The following is a 21,531-nucleotide window of genomic DNA, read 5'->3' on the forward strand; positions in this document are numbered from 1 at the left end:
ACGTAAAAATCGAGACCAAAAAGCTAAGGCGCTCTTGTCCCTCTCCCAAGGACCAGAGCAATGTGGTTTGTATACCTTATACCTCCCATGTTTAGGCGCCAACATCATTTTCAAATTATATTAAATGCTAAATTCGATAAAAACCTTGAAATTTTTTAATTAAAATTGGCATTTAATGGGTGCGCACAAACCATTTAATAGTTAATTTTGCCTTTAAAAAATTGAAAATATTAAAATACGAAGGCATTAAATTAATTAATTATTATTTTAATTAAATAAATTGGGGCGCTTGGGTATTTATTTTCCATATTTTAACAAAGTCGGCCTTGATTTTTATTTAAATTTTGTTTTTAATTATCTTATTTCCAAAGGCCGGCCTAGAGGTGATTAAGGGGGTTAGCGCATATAAAGGAGAGGTGAGTTTTTTGCATTTTAATCATCATTTTATCATCTTTTCACATGCGATTTTGGAAGACAAGGAAAAGGTGCGAAGTTTCCATTCAAGGGAAGTGCAAATTTGGTTCAAGTGAAGCGAATTTGCCATCATCACATTGAAGACCCCAAGCTTGGCGAAGTTGATAAGGAAGATGCCTTTGCTAAAGGAAGACCACATTGATACTTCAAATTTCGACTTTTACCTAGGCGAATTTCCTTATTTTGCTTTTTAGAATTAGCTCTCAAGTGAGGTATGGCGAAGTCTTCCCTTGGCTTGAATTTTGAATTTTGATCGTCATGGTCTTAATATTGAATCTTGAATTTTGAAATTTTGAATTTCAGTAAGCTCAATTGAATTTAGGAAATGATAACTCAAAGATTTATCATGAAGTTTCCTCAATTCAATCCTTAATCTAATCTATAGTTATACATTGCAAAATCTATTACTTATTATAAAATGTTGTGTAGGTGTTACAATGGCGACCCCGAAGGCGGGAGCATCCACCAGTCGTCCAGCTCTCATGAAGGAAGATCAAAAGAACGAAGAATTGGAGACCAAGATCGTGTCTAAGTGGAGCAACATTGGAAATACCAACTTGGGAAATTTCAGTACGAAGAAGTTTCGAGAGGTCCCTTACATTGGCAAGCTATCACCTGTCGCCAAGAGGATAATCGAAAGTGGCATCATTAAGGCGGCCGGCTTCCCTCCAGCAGTCCAATGTCATGAGTTGATGATTGAATGTGCTCGCCATTATGATCCACAGTCCAGAACGATCGTGTCCAAGGAGGGAAACACTTTAGCTTATCTTTCAGAGGAAGCTATAAGTGAGGCTTTCCATCTTCCAGAGCACAGAGAGATGATCTACAAAAGCATAGAAGGAGCCAGATCCATGTACGAAGATGATCCAGACGCTTGCCTAAGCATCATCAAAAAGAATTGGTTACTCAAGAGTCGTCCTCGCCTGAGCAAGGTTCCGAACACACCACATAGGATCGACTTCCAGGAGTATAGAGATTTGATTACAATGCTCAACCGAGTCACAGGAGCCCCTCAAGCCTTTTATTTCGAGAAGTGGATGTTCTATTTCATCCAAGTGATAGTTCAGGGAAAGGGAACAATTCATTGGGCTAGGATAATTAGCCATTGCCTGGACGTACAGTTAAGGAGATTGAAGGCTACCAAGTCTTTCCACATGAGTTCGTACATCATATATGCCTTGATCAGGAGCTTTGAGTACGCAGGACTACCTCACAGAGGAGTGATTGGAAGAGGACCCGGCGAGGTCAGAGTTTGTGATTCCTATGTTCACTTGCATCATCCGCCAGGAAGTGACTACAAGTTAGTCAATGATACTTTCACGATGAACATCACCAGGACGTTGCAAGGCGGGATTCACAATCGATTATCCCAGGATGCACAAGAGCTAGTAAAGAGGTACGGTGCTTGGTTTATCCAGTTTCCGAAGTTTACATATATTAGAGTCCATGGATGTCCTTCACCTCTATATATGTTGCCCAGATATCCGACAGATAGAATTGTGTTACTTGAGGTAACTAGACAGTTGGCAGCTTATGCGAAGGCATTCAGACACAGACATGGAAATGGAGTCCCTGTGCCTATCATATTAGGCAATTCAGTTGAGGTATGTCCTAATGTTCTAACCATGGATGATGCAGAGAAGGAGTTAGCTTCATATTCATTTTCATTCTTTGCCTTGAGAGAGAGCTTTGATCCTTATGGGTATATAGAGGAGACAGTCGGTAGGAAATATAAGCATGAATTTCAGATAGAAGACTTTGTGATAAATCTCTTAGATGATCTTGAAGTGAAAAGAAAGATGCATTCTAGATTGCCTTTGGATTTCATCAGGAAATGCAAGATTTACAGAGTGGCTGACCAAGCTCAGGACAGTGGTAGATATCTCCAATCATCCTATGATCGAGAAAGCAAATCAGTGAGGCTAGATTGGAATGAACCCGATGTTGTGGATCTAGATACTTTGATGGCTCCAATCTTGTCTTGTACTCGCAGATGGGTTGATGTGCAGCATCAGAAGTTGAGAGAACAGGGCATAGCTATGACTTTCACCTTGGAGGAAATACCAGCTGAAGGAGGGGCAAGTGTAAGTGACGGTAATCCTAATCCCAGAAACACAAGCGAAGGCAACCTTCGAAGCGTAAGTGAAGGCAATCCCCATCCTAGAGGCTCGAAGAGGAAAGAGAGACCTGAGAAAAGAGAATCTTCCAAGAAGAAGCAAGAGGCTAACTGAGATCGTTCATCCGGCACATCTTCTCGACAAGAGAAGAGGACACTTGAAGTAGAAGAGTCTATGTAATCAATGGTACAGAACGATAAATAGGAAGAAGGACATGCACATCAAAGGTCACCAAGTGGATCTCTCCAAGATAATGAGCTACATGAAGACAAGAACAATGACGAGGTAACATCTCCTCTCAGAGAAGAAGAAACATTGCATAAGGAGATACAGGTTAGAGAAACAAGATCTGCCATTCCAGATTGGTTGAAGGAGAGACTAACAAGGGTGATTGTGATCGAAGACGAGGATAATGTGATTGATTTAGAAAGCCTTGTTAGAAATTCTCAGGAAGTAACAGAAAAGAGGAAGGCTACTAAGATGTCCAAGATGATTAGAGATGAGACAGGATCCAGGAAATTGCAGATTGCTACATCGGCAGTGGATAAGTATGAAGGCGAAATCCTCGCAGAGGAATATGATGTAGAGACATTTGAGCTTGGTCCACCCACAGCCGAACAGACACTGGATGAGGCCACCGATTCATTTGAGGCATTGAAAGACAAGCTTAGGGAAGAAATGGAGAAAAATAGGAAGCTTGAGAGAGAGGTCGGTGCCTGGAGAACATACTTCAGCCATCTTAATCAGCCTTTGGGACGTCAGGATCCAGCAAGATCTCCTGTACAGGCACTTCCCCTTCAATCAATCGGTGAGGCAGAGAGATTCAAGAGTTTGGTCCAGCTTATGAGCTCTTGGATTGACAAATCCCATACAGTCGCTATTGAATTTGCAACAAGGATGATGCAGACCATTCACCGAGCCATCCAGGTTCTTGAGATCATCCACAACTTGATGATAACAGTAGCTGCCTTTGCTCATACTAAAGATGTTATCATTCTTGTCCTGCAAGTAATCAGACAAACATCAAGGAAGGTCCTAGCTCAAGAAAAGATAATGGATGGAGGACCTCATAGTTTACTTCAGTGGTCAACTTTACTCCAGATGAAGGAAGTTCTCTTCGAAGACATCAGTACTAGATGCAATCATGTTGAGGAGGTTATCCACCTGATCCAGGACAGAGTATTTGAGGTATTACATACTATTCTTGGCAGGAGGATCGAAGTTGAGACAGATGTGGATTTGCAGGAATTGGAAGAAAGGGTCAAGGTCATCTTTTGCAAAGATGCAAATGTTATTTCAGATGAGCAACGGGACCAGATGTTTGCTATCATGCTCCTAATTGAGAAGACCAAAGAACTTGAACCTGAATTGGACGCTACTCTTCTCAAGGCATTTGATCAGGTCATCCACTTAGAAGAACGAATGAGGAATCTTCCCGAGATTCCAATTGCTGAGATCGAAGGAATCGTCTCCAGATTCATTGCATATGCTAAAAAGGAACATTGGAAAGGGAATAAGATTCTAGATGAGAGGTTGTTATAGATGACATGGCACCTTAATTGTCATTGGTCTATGTCTCCTAGATTTTTGTGCCGAATTTAATATTTGGCTATGCATTTAATATTGTTCAGTAAAAAGGGGGCTATTTGTAATAAACCCTAATTAGGGTTTAGGTGTCATAATCTTGGCCATTGATCTTCTTTTTGATCTGGACCGTTCATTGTAATTGAGGATGTTATTTATACCCTCATTTCTTTTCATTTTGTAATAGAGAAATTAGAAACTAGAAGATTATGTATTAGAGAGAGATTAGAGATTAGAAGCAAGTTATTTTGTAGCAAGATTGAGCTTTGAAGAAGGAATTTCAAACAATTGTTGTTCATGATGGCTTTGAGATCAATAAAATATTGAAGTTATGGTGTTTTGTTGCAATTCTTGTGGTTATCTTCATGGTTGTTCACTTTCTTGAATCATTCTCAATCAAAGTAGTGTTTTAGTTTTGAAAGACAAAGTGTTGGACTTGATCGTCGGTGAGATTCACTTTCCAAACCACTAGCTTCTTACTGATTGTAGGAACGCCTTGCGTGGTCAACTGGAGAAACTTGAATCGTTTAAACCTTCAATCGTTGTTGTATCTTGGATATGTGCCTTCGTGGTAGTGTCCTTGATCCTTGATGCATTGAAAAATCATTTGTTACCTTAGAAGATCGCATCAATTTCAATTGAGTTGTTATTTTATGGCAATATTGAAGTTGGTAGAATCTTGCCAAGTCTCGTCCACATTGAGTCATTCTTAGGGCTAGATTAGACTAGATCTCTTGCAAGCCCTACTCTTTTGACCTTTTTGAAAACTTGTTAGTTTAGGAAATTCTTCGGAAACGTAAGTCCCCTTGATGACACAGCAATCACAACGACCACTGGTGCTTATCCACACGTAGAGACCCTACTAAAAAGAACATTGGAGTCACCCTAACTGATCCTTCTTGCAATATCTTCAGCAGTTAGAGACTTTATTCAAGAGAGGATAAGATGCCTTTGGGTATTTTATTCTGTGTATGATTGTGCACGAAATACACGTCAACAGTCTGTGAGAGAGAGAGAGGGAGAGAGAGGTAGAGAGAGTGTACAAATGCATAATTGTGAGAGTGAATGTGTGTGTGTGTGTGTGTGTGTGTGTGTGTGTGTGTGTGAGAGAGAGAGAGAGAGAGAGAGAGAGAACCTGAATTATCATTTCTAGAGCTTGTTGCTAAATCTTTAGCTGAAACTTTTGAAGTGGTTTCTGTAGGTTGTCTATTTCTAGAGCCAAAGCTCCCATCCTGATTGTCTCCATCTATTATCAACTTCATGCGTGCTCTAACCAGGTCCATTGAAGGTCCTACAACAGTGATATGACCCATCTTTCGCTGCTTTCTCATTTCTGCATGATCCTAGGTATAAATGTCATGAATATATAAACGTAATAAACATAGAACATGTAGCATAAGGAATCCAACAGATCTAGAAAATGGTAAAGAAAGGTAAGATTTAAAACCAGAAAATGCATATTATAATTCTAACATACCAGGTTTCTCATACCAGTGAACACTTGCACCAGCAACTGATACTGCTCTTTTCATAAGTTGATGGGCTTTAATGAAGCCTTTCTCTCCCTATTAAATGACAACAGTCAGAATTCATATAACTCTGTTTCTCCTACACTAGTCTTGCATATCTCTTCACTATAGCAGATGTCTAAATAATAATTGAACTACACAAGCAAAAATATTCAGGGTTATTATCATGGATATCTAGCACTAACTTGTCTCTATCCAAACTGCATTAACCACAATTTTAGTGCTCAAGCAGCACAAGCATTACTTTTACTTGTATGTATTAACTTACTCGGCAGCAAGCTTCTTAACGAAGGACCTTATGTTGAACTAGAATAAAAATAGAAAAACCAATTTGTTTATTTTTCAAAGAGGATGAAACCAACGCAAAGGCAAAGCCCCAGAAAATAGATTACTCTGAAATAACAAAAGAATGATTCAATGCATTTTATTTGTCGCAATCCAAGTCCTTGCATAGTTATCGATTAAAATCCTTAATAAAACAAGGAAAACAAAAGCTTTGATGGATGCATTAAGGTTTGATGGCTTGTGCTTCATCTATTCAAACATAAGTTTTGGCATGTACAAACATAATATAAATTCGAATGTAGATCTTAGTATTGTTATCACTGAAAATACCACAAGAAGCTACGTTAGCAAGGAATGTCATAACTTTCCTAGCATGTGAAAATAAATTTTGACAATGTTAAGAACTGCCATAACAAACCCCTTCATCTTCTAGATGTGTGAATTGTCTTGAGTTGTTCAAAAATCTCCATTTCTTGTTTACTCTCAAATCATATGCAAATCAGGCCCACACCCTCTTATCATCTGTAGTTAGCATATCTCAACTTATTTAGCTTTTACTAATTTGGTCATCTCCGACAGGTATGTTAATGCTTTGTTTGCTTGTGGAAGTTAAGAGAAAAATAGTTTCTTGGTACTTGCTGATGGTTGTAATCACCTGACAACAATCAAAGAGGTTTATATAGATCTCTCATAGACAGCAAAGAGACCACATGTTGGTATCAGTCCCTTAACTAATATTTTGTATAAGAGCATACATGAAATGAATAAAAGCAATTGGTGATATTATTCTACAAATTGTAAAAATAGGAAAGGAACTGATTGATAGTATAAAGAATGTATGGTTTATTGAAGGCCTTATAACCTTATTTAAGAAAAAAATTAAGTGGTGCCACCCTCATCCTAAGCAAAAACATATCATAGGGAAATGGATATAGAAAGCAAAGAAAAAGAAAAATGGATGAAGATGGTAGTTTGGACAAGAGTAGTGGCAATGAATTAGTAACGAAAGAAGCAGCAAGGAACATGCTTCAACTAATGAGGGATTTGAAAGCAATGAAAAAAATCAGCAAATAAGCCAAAGAACTCTAGCGCATTGCTTGCCAAAGTGAAGCTCGTATCAAAAATAATTGTCCCACGAAATTGTTTTGTGAAATTTATCAAGATTTGGATCATTCAATACAAAAGTGCCCAAACAATCTAGAGTGTAGGAGCGCACAAGTGTTCTTTACAAAAGGAGAGCAATTCACTCCACCCAGCACACCACCAAAGCAGCAAAACAACAATAATGCTTCCCCAAGCAGCTTTCAAAGTCAAAGTGGCAATAACAATAAATTCAATGATAATAGTGGGAGAGATAAAAGCTGAATATAGTATGATTCCAAGGGATGCTCTATCATACAATGTCAACAATGTAACAAATGAGGATATCTCACAAGAGACTACCAAAACAAATTGCAAGTATTGAGCAAATGGTGTGAATCTAGAGAAATGTGGAAGCAAAAAACCAACCAATATGATCGATGTAGGGAGATATAACAAAATATTGGGTGTTACTCAAGCCCAAGCCAAGAAGGCAATGTACCCAAACCAACACATAGAAAATGAGTGACTTCATGAAGCAAGTAATGACAAAGGAATATCAGTGCTCCAATGAACATACAAGTACTTCTATGAGGAGGCCGGAGATAGATAAAAATAATGCATGACAAGTACTACGAACTACTATTCTTGTCAAGATGGAAAATTTATTACAAAGCATCCAAAAACTTAGGACTGCAATTGCCACCAAGACAATAGATTGTGGTACAAGAGAAGGAAGAGTGGTCCAAGAAGAAAATGAAGATTTAATAATAGAAACTCTAGTGCATGGTAATCAAGTGATAGACCTTATGTTGTTGACGATTAACTTGACAAAGAAATGAGTAATAATGCATATAGAGATACTCAAGAAGAATCTAACTAATAAAATCATCAATGGAGGATCAGGAGTAAAAATGCTTCTTGAAAATACCTAAAAGAGTCTGGCCAAGCCAACTATTTCGTCACTAGTTTTTTAATAATGGGTACAAATCATTAGGGAATCAAAGTACTAGGAATTTTAATGGCCCAAAAGGTACTGATCAGAACCCAATCATTTTTATTTAATTTAGTACTAATTTCCTTGCATAAGAAACAGTATGATGCACCCTAGCTTAAGGGTTCAGGGCCTCACCATGGTTTGGCAATCAAAATATGCCTCGTGAAGGTTAACACATCTAACACCCTATGCATTTTGTGTAGCTGAAAAAAAATAATGACAATATTTTTTCCTTGGCTCTCTAGTGAGACCCTCAAGTTTCAACTACAGTACACCTAGATGGCTTGAGATAGTTGCAAACAGTTATCACCTAAAAGATATGGCTGGCTGCTAATGATTTCCTTAGGAAGACAAGATGCAGAAACAAAATTTAGTTAGAATGTAATATCCCAGATTTTTATTTATTTTTTTTAGAACCAATAATAATCATCAACCAACAAATAACCCGTTAAGGTTAGAAAACATAAACTCAAAGCTTGCTGAAAATTACAACCCTTCCACTTTCTGATCACCAAGTGCCCAATATGGGAAGGTGAGAGCATACAGTGAATAGGGGATCGTTAGATCTCAAATCTGCAAAAAAGATGAAGTGAATACAATATTGGGCGGCAAGCCAGCCCCTTCCGCTTATCCAGCGAGAAAGCAAGAAACTTGGCGATGAACCAACCAAGAGAACCATACAGCAGACACAAATCACTCAACCGCGATATTTCAGTAGGAGGACTGAATTACAAACTCAACTCAACCGCTTATGTAGCGGGAGGACTGAATTACAATTTAACTGAAATAGGCGGCAAGCCAGCCTCTTCCACTTTTCAGCGAGATGAGAGTTTACAACCCAGAATGGTTAGTAGTACTACTACTTAACCTTACAATAACAGAGAGAGTGAGAGTAGAAGAGCAATGCTGAACATCCAAAATAAATAGCATGAAATTCTGCTAACATCAAATCTGCAGGCTGGAAATGTAAAACCAGCAGCCTATGAACTCACTATAACACTCATAACTCTCTCCTTACTCACCCAATTCACCCCAAATCAGTTCTAAACCAATACTATACCAGCAACAAAGAAAACAAACCCAAAGGAAGCTATCAAAACACTCTCATTTATTTAGCACGCATCCCAATGCACTCCCTAAACCCAATGCCTAACCAGAGAATTTCGATTTCCATTATAAAATTCCATACTCAATGCAAGGTACTAAAAAATTACAAGATGAATCGCCAGTGGCAGGAAAGATGGATAAGCCGGTACCCAGAATGATGGAATCATCTGGCCAAGAGGTATGAGCAAAATATAGTTTCAGCAGCTCCGCGACCAGCAACCAGAAAACACTCCAATCCCACACAAAACACTCCACAATCTGCAAACTCACTCACCAGCAGCATTGGAAATACAAGGACACAGCTAGGTACTATCTTCCAAGTATGAACGAAACAAAGACTTAGCTAGGAAGCCACACTTCGAAGCTCAGATTTTTCAATCGCCAATCCGGCAGCATAATGATGCAATTTCATAAGATAACCAAAATGGAAGCCCAAGGCTCTTATTTATAACTTCTAACTCCACCAAATCCAAATGCAAATGCTCACAAATGCGCCCAAATTCATCTTTCCCATTTGCATTTCATTTCTCCAAGTGGACCCAAGGATGGCGCGATACTTTACTGAAAAATCATGCCAAGCAAGCAAAGACCACGATTTGACTTAGCAAATGCTTTTGTTGAATAAAATAACATCTCCATTTTAATATTGGTGTCCCTTTCCAGACATAAACAATTCACCTAGCACTTAGAAGACATTATGCGCAATTTCCACAGTCATTAATCAATAGTAAAAATAATCAAATTAATTAAATATTAAACCTTAGGATAAGGAAATAATATTTAATTACATCACTTATGACTCCAATACTCATTATTAACAAAACCAGGATGAAGCTGAGCAAGGAAGACCACTGAACTGCTGCAGGATCAGGACCCTGTCCACTTGCCAAAAATAGAAACATTCCATAGTGCCACTTACTAAAAATAGTAAGTCATGAACTACTGCTCCGAAAGCATGATCTTCGCACCCAGTGACAGAGCATGGAGAGCTCAGTAGGACAGTATCACCAAAACAACCAACCCCTGACTTACTAAAAATAGTAAGTTCTTGCCTCATCAATGTTTGACCCTCATTCTTCATTCCACATAGCCTACGGGTCTCAGGAATAGGCCAATGGACCACTGGAAGTACATCAACGAGAAGGGGACATTACAGTCCGCCCTCCCAAAAATTGCTTGTCCTCAAGCAACTATAAGGCTGGATGCAGTAAAATCTCCTCATTTTCCCATGTAGCATCCTCTGCTGGTGAATCTTTCCATTTGATCAAGTATTCCTTGATCACCTTTCTGCTCAAAGAATGTTCCCTAAAATCAAGGATAGCTTCAGAAACCAAAACTAGCTCTCCCTCCTCATCAAGCAGAGGTAACTCAGCTGAAGCAACAACATTGTGTCCCAGAGCCTTCTTGAGGCATGACACATGAAATACATTATGAATCCTGCTGCTTGCCGGTAATTCCAGCTCATATGCCACTTCTCCAATTCTCTTGCTAACTCTGCAAGGCCTATAGAATCGTGGCTTCAATTTCTCAACCCCACTCTTCTTGAGAGTAGACTGTCTATAGGGTTGGAGCCTCAAGTAAACCATGTCGCCCACCTCAAAGGTGCGCTCAATTCGCTGCTGATCAGCATACAACATCTGCTGATTCTGTGCATGCTGGAGATTGTCTTTCAGAATCCTTAGAATATCCTGACTCTGTTGCATCATATCCTTCGCCTGAGAGGTTCTGCTATCACCAAATACTAAGTCAGCAAAGCTAGGAGCTTCATAACCATATAGTGCCATGAACGGTGACATCCAAATGGATATGTGGTAGGAAGAATTGTAGCAATACTCTCCCAGATGAAGCCATCTCACCCATGCATTATGCTGCTCCGAGACATAGTTTCTAAGATATCCTTCCAACCACTTATTCACTATCTCAGTCTGCCCATCAGTTTGTGGGTGATAACTTGTGCTTTGTAATATCCCTAGGCTAATCTGACCCTGTTTTGCTTATATGAACACCAAGGAATATTGTCAAACATTTGGCATACAATGTTTGAAGCCGCTGTAGTGAATTCTTTCTTTGTCTTCTTTGGGTTTGTAGGCTGCAAATGAAGTTATGGAAAGCTTCTAACAATGCAAAGTTGTTATAGAAATGATATACTGGCTGTTTTAGACCTTTCCACACATATGTAATGACTGAAATTAACTCGTACAGCTAGTTGACATTAAGACAAACACTTGTCATGCATCCCAAAGTACACCTACAGCCATTAGGCATTTAAGCAAACAATTGGAATGAAAGCTAAATGGCTGATCAATGTTGAATGTTACCATGAATGTGGAATATGCAAATTATATCTCCATTAAACATATGCAACCTCCAAATATTTCATGATATAATCATAATAGAAAATGATGCAATGAAGTAATGATTTTCTAATACAATGACCATAGATAGAAAACCTGGTATTTCAATGGCTGCCTTGATATATTGGTTTGATTCTCCTCATATGCAAATCCCTTGTCAAATATATATAGCTGTTCAACCTTTCTAAATCCCCTTCTATAGAACTCAAACTACTGTAGCGCACTGTTCACGGCACTGTAGCGCACTGTTCACGGCACTGTAGCGCACTATTCACGGCACTGTTCATGCGCACTGTTCACGGCACTGTAGCGCACTGTTCAGGGCACTGTAGCGCACTATTCACGACAGTGTTCATGCGCACTGTAGCAGCAAGAACAAACTTGCAATCTGCTCTTAAAACCTTAAATAATTTGTTGATAATCTCTCCCAACAAGAATGATATAACTCCATGTGCCAAAGAAGGATGATTCACAACCAATTATAAATGTTCTCCAACAATAAACTTCAAACCCTTGTAGAAAAACTTCATCAATTTGCACAAATGAAAGAACTGAAGTATTCTTTCCCACAACTGCAATAATTCAGGTGTTATTTCACACCTTCAAAATTGCTATCAATAGGAAGTTTTCGTTTCCTATGATCAAAGAAGAAAATTGCGAAAGCCCTAGGCTCCACAATAAAAATCAATCAAAATACTATTCATCAACTGGATGTCGAGAATGAACTCTTGCCTTTCCTTTTATTCTTTCCTTAAGAGAGCTCAAACACCTTCCTGGCCAATGTGGGATAAAAGATTTATTCCCACATTGAATTATTCACTTAATGCACTTTATTATATTAAAGTGACTTTATTATTATAAAGTTACTTTAGAACTTTATAATAATATTAAAATATTAAATAAATCACTTAAGTCACTTAAACTTTAATATCTCTTGATGCACTTGTCTGATTGCTAAGCCGTCTGAGCCAGGAGTCGACTCTCCCTATTCTCCATGTGATTGGATGCCTGTCTAAAAATAGAAACCTTGAATAGTGACTTACTATAAATAGTAAGTATGTGGAACTGAGTCTAGAAATAGCTGCAAAGGCCCAATCAAGGTTGACACTGCCAATAAGCTCTGCTCAGGTGTCTTTCTATTAATAGGAACCCTGACTCTCCCAAAATAGTAACTTACTATAAATAGTAAGTGTGCCAATCTGAGTCAAAAAAACCTGTGCAAAGGCCAAAACCTGAATCCAGCTGAAGAGTAATGTCTCTAATCACCAAGTAATTGCCACACGAGGCCCTCTATCAATAATTATTAGCCTACGAGGGTCAAATGATAGGCTAATTCTTACAAACTCTGATGCTCGCAAAATGGGGACATTACATGCTTGAAATGAGCATAGTACCACATAATCTGAAGATCTCCTGCCAAAAGGCACTTAGGAACTTGTTGTCCCTATCACTCACAATGTTCTTTGGTAACCCATGTAATTTGAACACATCCCAAAAGAACACTTCAGCAACCTGGGCTGCTGTAAAAGAGCTGGTGATGGCAAAAAAATGAGCAAACTTAGTTAGCTTGTCTACCACCACATAAATACTATCCTTCCCTTGAGCCCGTGGCAACCCAGTGATGAAGTCCATGGAAATACTTTCCCATTTTTGACCGCGAATAGGCAAGGGTTGTAACAAACTAGCTGGCAGAGTGTGCTCATCTTTGTTTCTCTGACATGTGTGACACTCCTTGATGTACTTCAAAACATCATTTTTAAGACCCTTCCAAGAAAATCTCTCTCGGATCTGCCTGTATGTTTTGAAGTAACCTTAGTGACCAGCAAGGGGGATATCATGGAAAGTCTTCAAAATCTTCTCCTTTAGCTTAGATTCAGCCACAATGAAGATCTTTCCTTTGTATAGTATCAACCCCTCAACCAATTTGTACCTTTCATCATGAAAAGTACCTTCTATAATGCTGGTTGCAAACTGATTTTTGGCATAATCAGCAAGCAACAACTCCCTCCAATCAGCAGTAAGCTCACATAGTGAGCTCAAATGGGGCCTTCTAGATAAGGCATCAGCCACAACATTATTCTTCCCCTTAACATACTCAATATAGAAATCGTAAGCCTGCAGCTTACTCACCCACTTCTGTTGTCTTTCATTCAAATCCTTCTGATGCATGAAGTGTTTAAGACTATTGTGATCAGTCTTAACAATTAACTTACTCCCCACTAGATACTGCCTGAACTTCGCAAGGGCATGCATTATGGCAAGCATTTCCTTGTCATAAATCGAATACAGCCTTACAGCTCCTCTCAACTTTCTACTCTCGAAGACTATAGGATGCTTATCCTGCATGAGGACTGCACCAACACCTTCTCCAGATGCATCACACTGCAGTTCAAAAGGTTTAGTGAAGTCAGGTAAAGCCAAAACAAGCCAGGAACTCATGATTCCTTTAAACTGCTCAAAAACTGTCTCTGCCTTTTCTGACCTTTCAAAAGCCCCTTTTTCTTGTAAGATCTGTGAGGGGGGCAGCCAACTGAGAATATCCCTTCACAAACCTCCGATAAAAACCACACAGACCCAAAAATCCCTTCAAATGTGTTATGTTTTCAAGAGGAGGCCAATCAATGATGGCTCTAATCTTTTCGGGGTCCACCTTCACACCACCTGCACTAATAATGTGACCAAGGTAGAGCAACTCTTCCATTCCAAACTCACATTTGGACTCCTTGGCAAACAAGGATTCGGTTTCTAGTATGCTTAGCACCTCATCCAAGTGTTGTAAATGCTCCTTCCAAGATTTGTTGAATATGAGTATGTCATCAAAGAATATCAGAACAAAACTTCCTCATCTGTTTCTCGAAGATTCTGTTCATACATTACTGAAATGTGACGGGTGCAATTGTCAAGCCAAAGGGCATGAATAGGAACTCAAAATGCCCAGAGTGCAATCTTAAGGCGGTCTTCTCCACATCTGAAGCTCTGATCCTAATCTGATGATACCCCGACCTGACGTCAATCTTAGAGAAGAACACTGCACCATGTAGCTCGTCAATGAACTCATCAATTCTTGGGATAGGATACCGATTCTTGATAGTTTTCTGATTCAAGGCCCTGTAATCCACGCACATGCGCATGGTCCCATCCATCAATCTCAACAAAACAACCACCGAAGCAAGGGGGCTTTTGCCAGGCCGTATGTAACCCATGTCAAGCAATTCCTTGATTACTTTCTAAATCTCATCCTTCTACTTCTTAGGGTACTGGTAAGAAGTAGTCATAACTAGCTTAACTCTTTCTTCAAGCTCAATGATGTGTTCGGCACCTCTCTCAAGGGGTCTGCCAAGAGGTGGGTTTTCAAACACCTTACTTCTCTTGGTTATCAAGACTTGAATGTCTTCAAGATAGTTTCGATTTTCTTTTAGTGGTTCTGAGGGCATGACCATGACCTTACTTCTATCCGTGATCATTGCTTGAATGTTTGTGGAATAGATGCCCTTATCTACCAATGGATTTGAAGGCATTATCAAACACTTTGCTGCCCTCTGTTGTCCTCATTTTTGTTTCCAAAAATGAAGGACCACTATATTAAAAATTTTGTGAAAAAATGAAAAATTTTACTCTATGGCACACTTCCCGAGGCGGAATTTTGACAAATCCTTGGACTAGCTTAATCCTCAGTCTATCCTTGAACTACGTTTCGAATTTCGTCAAATTCTGGATTCGTTTGCTATGTCTTTCCTTCAATTTCGGGTTTTAAAACCCCAACTGTAGGTGGAGAATTTTCTTCAAAGTGCAAGTTTTAATGATATTCATTGTTTTACTTCTTGTAGGGGAATTTTTAGCTTATTAAATGTGCATTTTTATTAAAAAATGTTACTTGCAATTTGTTTTAAATTTCCCTTTCTTGTTTTTGTCTTTTTTATTGTTTTTTGGTCTTGTGTAATTAAAATAGGGATTTTTTGGCTCAATTACAAGTAAACTTGCAGTTTGGTCAAAAAACCCCTACTTTAATAGTTTTTTTCATGTAATAGGGATTTTAAATCTCCATTACATATGTGCAAGTATTTCTAACTTGTAGGGATTTTATTTCCCTTTTACAAGTAATTAAAACTTGTCATTCTCTCCAAAAAACCCGATTTTGGCCTAGTAAGTGAAAAAGTGAAAAATAAAACTTGTCATTCACTCCAAAAAAACCCGATTTTGGCTTGTAAGTGGAAAAAGTGAAAATAAAACTTGTCATTCTCTTCAAAAAACCCGATTTGCATATCCTTATGCAAAATCGAACTTGTCTTTCATTCCAAGAAACCCGAAATGCAAGAAAAAACGGTTTTTGAAGAATTCAAAGCAATTTTTTGTGGAGATTTTCTAGGGAGGAAAGGCGTTTTTGCTTCTACCCTATTTTCATGCATTCATGGACATCTTTCACGCCAAATGGAGGTTGCATTGACTGGTTTTTTGCCCTAGATCAGCAAACACGTTTTTATTTAATGCCACGTTTTGGGGGATTAGAACTTATTGAAGCTGCAATCTCCTAAAACGTTTTGCCCTCTCTCACCTAGGCATGGAGTTTGGGAGGAGTTTTAAGCTATTAAATGATGCCATTAAAGATACAAATGATGGCCACGTTTTTTCCACGTGACTCCCTTTGGCTACGTTGTGCAACATTTGTCATCATTTCTTCTACTTCCTCCTTAGGCGTTTTGTTCTAATCCTCTTGGATGTGCTCTCTCATTGGCATTTTGGTCCTCCAAGTTTGGGATTGCTGCTACATTTATCAGTTTGGGGCATTTTTGCAAAAAAAACGTGATAAGGGTTTGGCATTACGGATTGCTCCTTTTTACCGGTTTTGCTTCTTCATTTCAAGAATTGTTGCATTATTGGAGAAGCATTTTGCATTTTCAAGAAAGGTATGTTCTCTTTCCTTTCTTTCCTTCTTTTTGTTATTTTCTTGTTTTTCTTTCTTAGTTGCATTTTTGTAAATATGTGTTGTTCTTCCCCCAAAAATCGGTTTTTGTCAAAGGATTTTTCCCTTGGTATGCAATTTTCGAATTGCATTGTTCTTCCCAAAATTCCCTCTTTATTTGTATTCGGGATTTTTAATCTCGATTACAAGTTCGCTGGAAATTCTTGTTCTTCCCCTACGGTTAAGGAATTTAACCATTTTTGGTTAAAATTCCAAGTTAAAAAGTGTGAAATACCCCTCCCTTGCAAATTCCGGTTTTGAAAACCGGATTACATGTTGAAGAGTTCTTCCCATTTTCATAAAAATGACTTTCCCGGATTTTCCCATTTCTATCCATTCATGTTCCCCATATCAGTACTTTCCATTTCCATCATTTCCCGCAAGTCAAAATCTCATTTTTCGTCCATTTCTCCATTTTCGAATTTACAAGTGTACTTGTATTCGGGTTTTAAAACCCCGATTGCATGTATGTCCTTTCCAACTTGTATACTTGCGAAAATTCTCCCAAGATTCAAAATTGGTCAAAGTCAAGATTTTCCCATTTCTACATATTTCCCCTCTTCCTCTCACAAAATCGTGAAATTCAAGAATCAAAGTTTTACCCATTTGGAGAAGGAAGAATGATATTTGCAGCTGACTATGATGTTGCCTTAACTCTTTTAAGTCTTCATCACAGCATTCCAGGTTCACAATCAATGTCAGATTTGTCGGCATCTCCAACTCCAAAGAAAATGAAATACAAATATGACAAATATCAGAATGAAGTTGCCCCTTCCTAGGTTTCTTCTCCTTTGGATCGCATCAAAGACATGGAGATAGGGCACGTTGATATGGCAGAATTCGTCAACAGGGTAGAAGATCCACATGATGATAACTTGCAGCGGCTGTTGGACAGCCATATTCATCATGCATCTTCCTTTCCAGTGGCTGCCCTAGAACCTGAGTTTGTTCTTGCATTCGCCCATCATTTTGACAAGGAATCAAGAGTCATCAAAAATGATGATGGTGAAGCTATAATTCGTCTCGATGCGGATACAATCGAGAAGGTCTTCAGAATACCTCCTGCACCTGTTTATATGAAAATCTCCAATGAAAGTGCAGCAGAGTATTATGTGAAAAGGGAAAAAGATTGCAAGCAACACATCAATAGGTGGATCCAAAAGCTTCGACCTTCCTTCTCAAGGTGGGCAAAGTTGTACCACTGTGATTTCAAATGGAAGATAGGAGATACCATCACTCTTCTCAACAGGATGATGGGCCTTGAGCATTCCAATGTCTTTGAGCCATGGATGTATTAGTTCATTATGTTCATACGACAGTCACATCACATTTCATGGGGAGAAGTCATCAGTGATGCCTTGTGCAAACAACTTGCAGCAGTTCCTGCCGCCATGACCTTCTTCATGAATTCGTATCTGGTATATTTGGCAGCATCACTCAGACACTTTCCAGGTCTTTCTACCAAGGGTGATCACTCACTTATACTAGTTTGGGAATATTATGACCAGTTGCCATTGAGACGTAGCAGACTGCATTTCAGAAGAGTCCAAGACGCATTCTTTGGATATTTCATGTGTCAATTTGACAGAAATCTCAAGAACAAAAGAGTATCAGATGAGGCATGGATCAAGGTGTCTGAGCATGGGTGTTTGTTTCTGCAATTTCCCACTTTCACCTATATGAGGATAGGATGCTATGATGGACAACCATACATGCTTCCTAGATACCCAACAGATAAGATAATTCTTATGGAGTTGGGAAGATAGATCATGGTCGTCCACACTTTTCAGTCTGCAAGACACAAGGTTGGAATGGGGATCTCTACCACAAACCCATTGAAAATTGGTCGATATTCCCTTGTCACATCTGTGAAGGGTAAGGCCATGGAAACTGAATTGCATGAAATCAAGCTTAAAAGGTTTAAACCTAGAGCTGATTTCGATTATAGGGGTATGAAGGAGAAGATCAAGAAATCCTTTGTGCATATTCATCGCATTGAAGACATCTGGGTAGATCTCTGCACAGAAGCCAAAGTCCTCAAGATGGATTACTGCAGGCTCACTGTTGAGCAAATTGTCGATTTGAACTTGGTGGATATCCCACAAGGGATGATTGATGACGGGCATATACTTGATCCTGAATACACTTCACGGAGAGTGGAGGAAGCTCCACTTCCTTTGATCCAATGGTCACACAAGGAGTGCATCTTCATCCTTGACAGATTTCAGCCTATTTTGGCCAACACCAACGCATGGCTGAAAAGTAATGCCGTCAGACTTATTAAAATCAAGGTTGGTAAAGAAGATGATTCTACTGGGCCTCTTGGACGAAAGTCTGAGATTCAGATTGACAATAAGGAGGGTGCTTCATCTTCAGGCGCAAGGATCAAGTTACGGGTCATTCGTGCAGTGGTGCTTCCTCCTGAGGAGACGACAGTTCGTGGGAAAGAAAAATCATGTTTCCATGTTCAGGTGATTGATCTGGATAATCCAGAAGAGGGGCAGCAATCTGATGATGCTCCCAAGTCTCCAGTTTCAGACTCGCCTCATGAGATCATTCCTCCAGTTTCCATTGAGACGCCTCTTTCTCCTCCTGATTTGCTTGGAGATGAGTCTCCTCAGAATGCAATTCCTATTTCAGCATATGAGCCATCTCCTGGTCATCAACAAGAGACTATGTTGGAAGTTCCTGAGGATAATCCTGCTTGCATTCAATTGTCAGAAATTGATATTTAAAACTTCTGGTTTTGAAGAGTTCATGAGGCAATCTTCATGTCCATTGGTAACTGAGCAAACCGTGGTCACTATTCAAACAAATGTTCCTCCCAGGATGACCATAGTAATTCAAACAAAAACTGCTTCTCCTTTGCCTGCGGCTGCTACTGGAAGAGACTTGATGACTTTGCCTCCATGGCTTAGTTCTTTCACCCCGAAAAGGAAGAAGCAAGAAATCTCACCTGATGCCTTTGACTACCAGCAACTCAAACAGTCCAAATCCAAAGTTGCTAAGAAGGCCAAGACTATCTCTAGGGTAACTGTTGATAGCAACCAGATGAAAGTAGCTAAAATTGTGGAACATATTGTAGATAAGCCACTTGATGAAATGTCAGCTGCTGATTATAAGGTTACGAGGATAGAGTTGGGCAAGCAAACGCATGAGGTCATTAAACATGATGCTCAGTTTTCTATTGCTTCATTGGTGCAAAGGTGTGATGATCTTCTAGCGAAGAAAGACAAGCTAGAAGAGGAAAACCGACAGCTTATGGCAGCCATTCATAAAATCACAAAACCTGCTGCTGAAGGGAGTAACTCCATAGGTTCTTCTAGTTCCCAAGAATCGATTCGTGGAGTGGAAAGGGCTGCTCAGAAAGTACAAGCACTGGATTCCTGGGTTGATTAGCTTCATGATCAACGTGTACAAGTAATGAAAGACATTTTTTAGATAATGTCTAAGTTGGAAACTATTGAGGAGAAACTGGATCAGACTTCTAATACTTTCAAAAAGAATTTGGAAAGTGTTGAAGAAAGTTTGACAATCTAGCGTGCCATGCCCCAACAACAGCTGAATGTCCTACAAGAGCACGCCACCATCTCTTCTAGGGTCGTGTACTTGGAATTTGAAGAACTCCTGGAAAACAAGACCCTTGTTCTTAAATCCCTCATTGAGGAGATCAGTGATGTAAAGAGATTTCGAGGCGAAGTTTACCGAGATATTGTCTCACATTGAGAAAGGGCCTCTTGCAACATAGTAAGTCAGGATGGAGAGCTGATTCTAGAAGAAGAAGTTCTTGCTGATTTACAGATGAGGATTCATAATGAATGGAGGAGCAAACAATTCTCGGCAGCTTCGATTCAAGCATTGATGAAACACCAAGCCTTTTTGCATGAAATCCAGTCTATCTTGGATAAAAACAATTATGCGCTCCTCTGCTATCACGACACTATTGTGAAGACTATGGTTGTTGCCAAGAACACCCATGAACCAAATCCTGAGGAACTACAAGCGAGCATCCGGAAATTTCAAGGATTTGTGTCTTCACAAAATGCAACTTAAGTGTTTTTCAACACTTAGTTTAAGTTTCCCTCTTTTGTAATTTTTAGTTGTAATTTAATTTTGACAATTTACATGTAAAAGTATTTTTTGTAAAAAGCAAGTTACACATTACTTGCACTTTTGTAATTACATGTAAGGCAACTACAAGTTGTGTCCGATTAAGACTGTAGTTGGAATAAGTCTTAGTTAGTTGTAGTAACTCTTAGTTACTTAATGAAATCTCAGTTAGTTATTGAATGAGTCTTGGTGGTTGAGAGAATCTCTCAAGTTAGTTAGGATCCTCCCACCTTTTTCTCAAGGCTCCTCTTCTATAAATACTTGAGGAGTTCATTGTAATTGATATCTTTTGGAAAGCAAGCAAAAACTCTGCCAAATTTACAGTAAGAAGTCTTTGAGCTTATGTATGTGAATTGAAGGTTTTGAAGAATAATAAAGAAGGATTACTCAAGTTTTGAGTCTTTGAGCTACATGTTTGAGTTTGAATCTTTTTATTTCTTTTATGCAAAGTGCTTCTAAAGGAGCTTAGTCCAATCTGATTTGAAGTCTTTGAGCTGCAAGTAGAGAAGATTAATTAAAATAGGTAAATCTCTAGAAGGAGCAGCAAGTCTTTGAGCTTGCGTCTATTCTTGAGGAAAAATTACTGTTTGATAAGAAATAGCAGCAAGTCTTTGAGCTTGCATTAGTTCTTGTCGTTATGTTGAAAGAATAGATTATTCCAGTCTTTGAGCTGTTATCTTTTATTCATTGTAAAAATTTAGTATAGCAAAGGGTAGATAGGACTTCCAATTGTCAAGTCTTTGAGCTTGATATTGCTGTCCCATCTCGAAGGAAGTGACGGAAGTCTTTGCGCTTTCAGGAAACTTCATTTCCTTTCTCTTATTTCACTTGAAAGTGGTTACTGCTATTATTCAATCGCTATCATTTTCTGTGAAGAGAAAAAGATATTGTCTTTCTTGAAAAAAGAAGAAAGATTGCTGTCCCATCCCATTTT

At 38.9% G+C, this 21,531-nt stretch overlaps 1 protein-coding gene across 1 annotated transcript in view; it reads right to left on the bottom strand.

Moving 5' to 3' along the window:
- Positions 1–848: 848 nt before the first annotated feature.
- Positions 849–21,531, bottom strand: part of LOC131049869 (phosphoribosylaminoimidazole carboxylase, chloroplastic) — a 174,272-nt gene continuing 153,589 nt past the window's right edge. The window contains exons 10-12 of the mRNA XM_057983951.2: positions 5,653–5,740; positions 5,311–5,508; positions 849–853 (exon numbers count right to left, since the gene is read on the bottom strand). Of these exons, the coding sequence (XP_057839934.2) occupies positions 849–853; positions 5,311–5,508; positions 5,653–5,740 (291 nt within the window). The remainder of the gene's footprint in view (positions 854–5,310; positions 5,509–5,652; positions 5,741–21,531) is intronic.

This window comes from Cryptomeria japonica, chromosome 2, assembly GCF_030272615.1.
Source record: "Cryptomeria japonica chromosome 2, Sugi_1.0, whole genome shotgun sequence".
Classification (NCBI taxonomy): domain Eukaryota; kingdom Viridiplantae; phylum Streptophyta; class Pinopsida; order Cupressales; family Cupressaceae; genus Cryptomeria; species Cryptomeria japonica.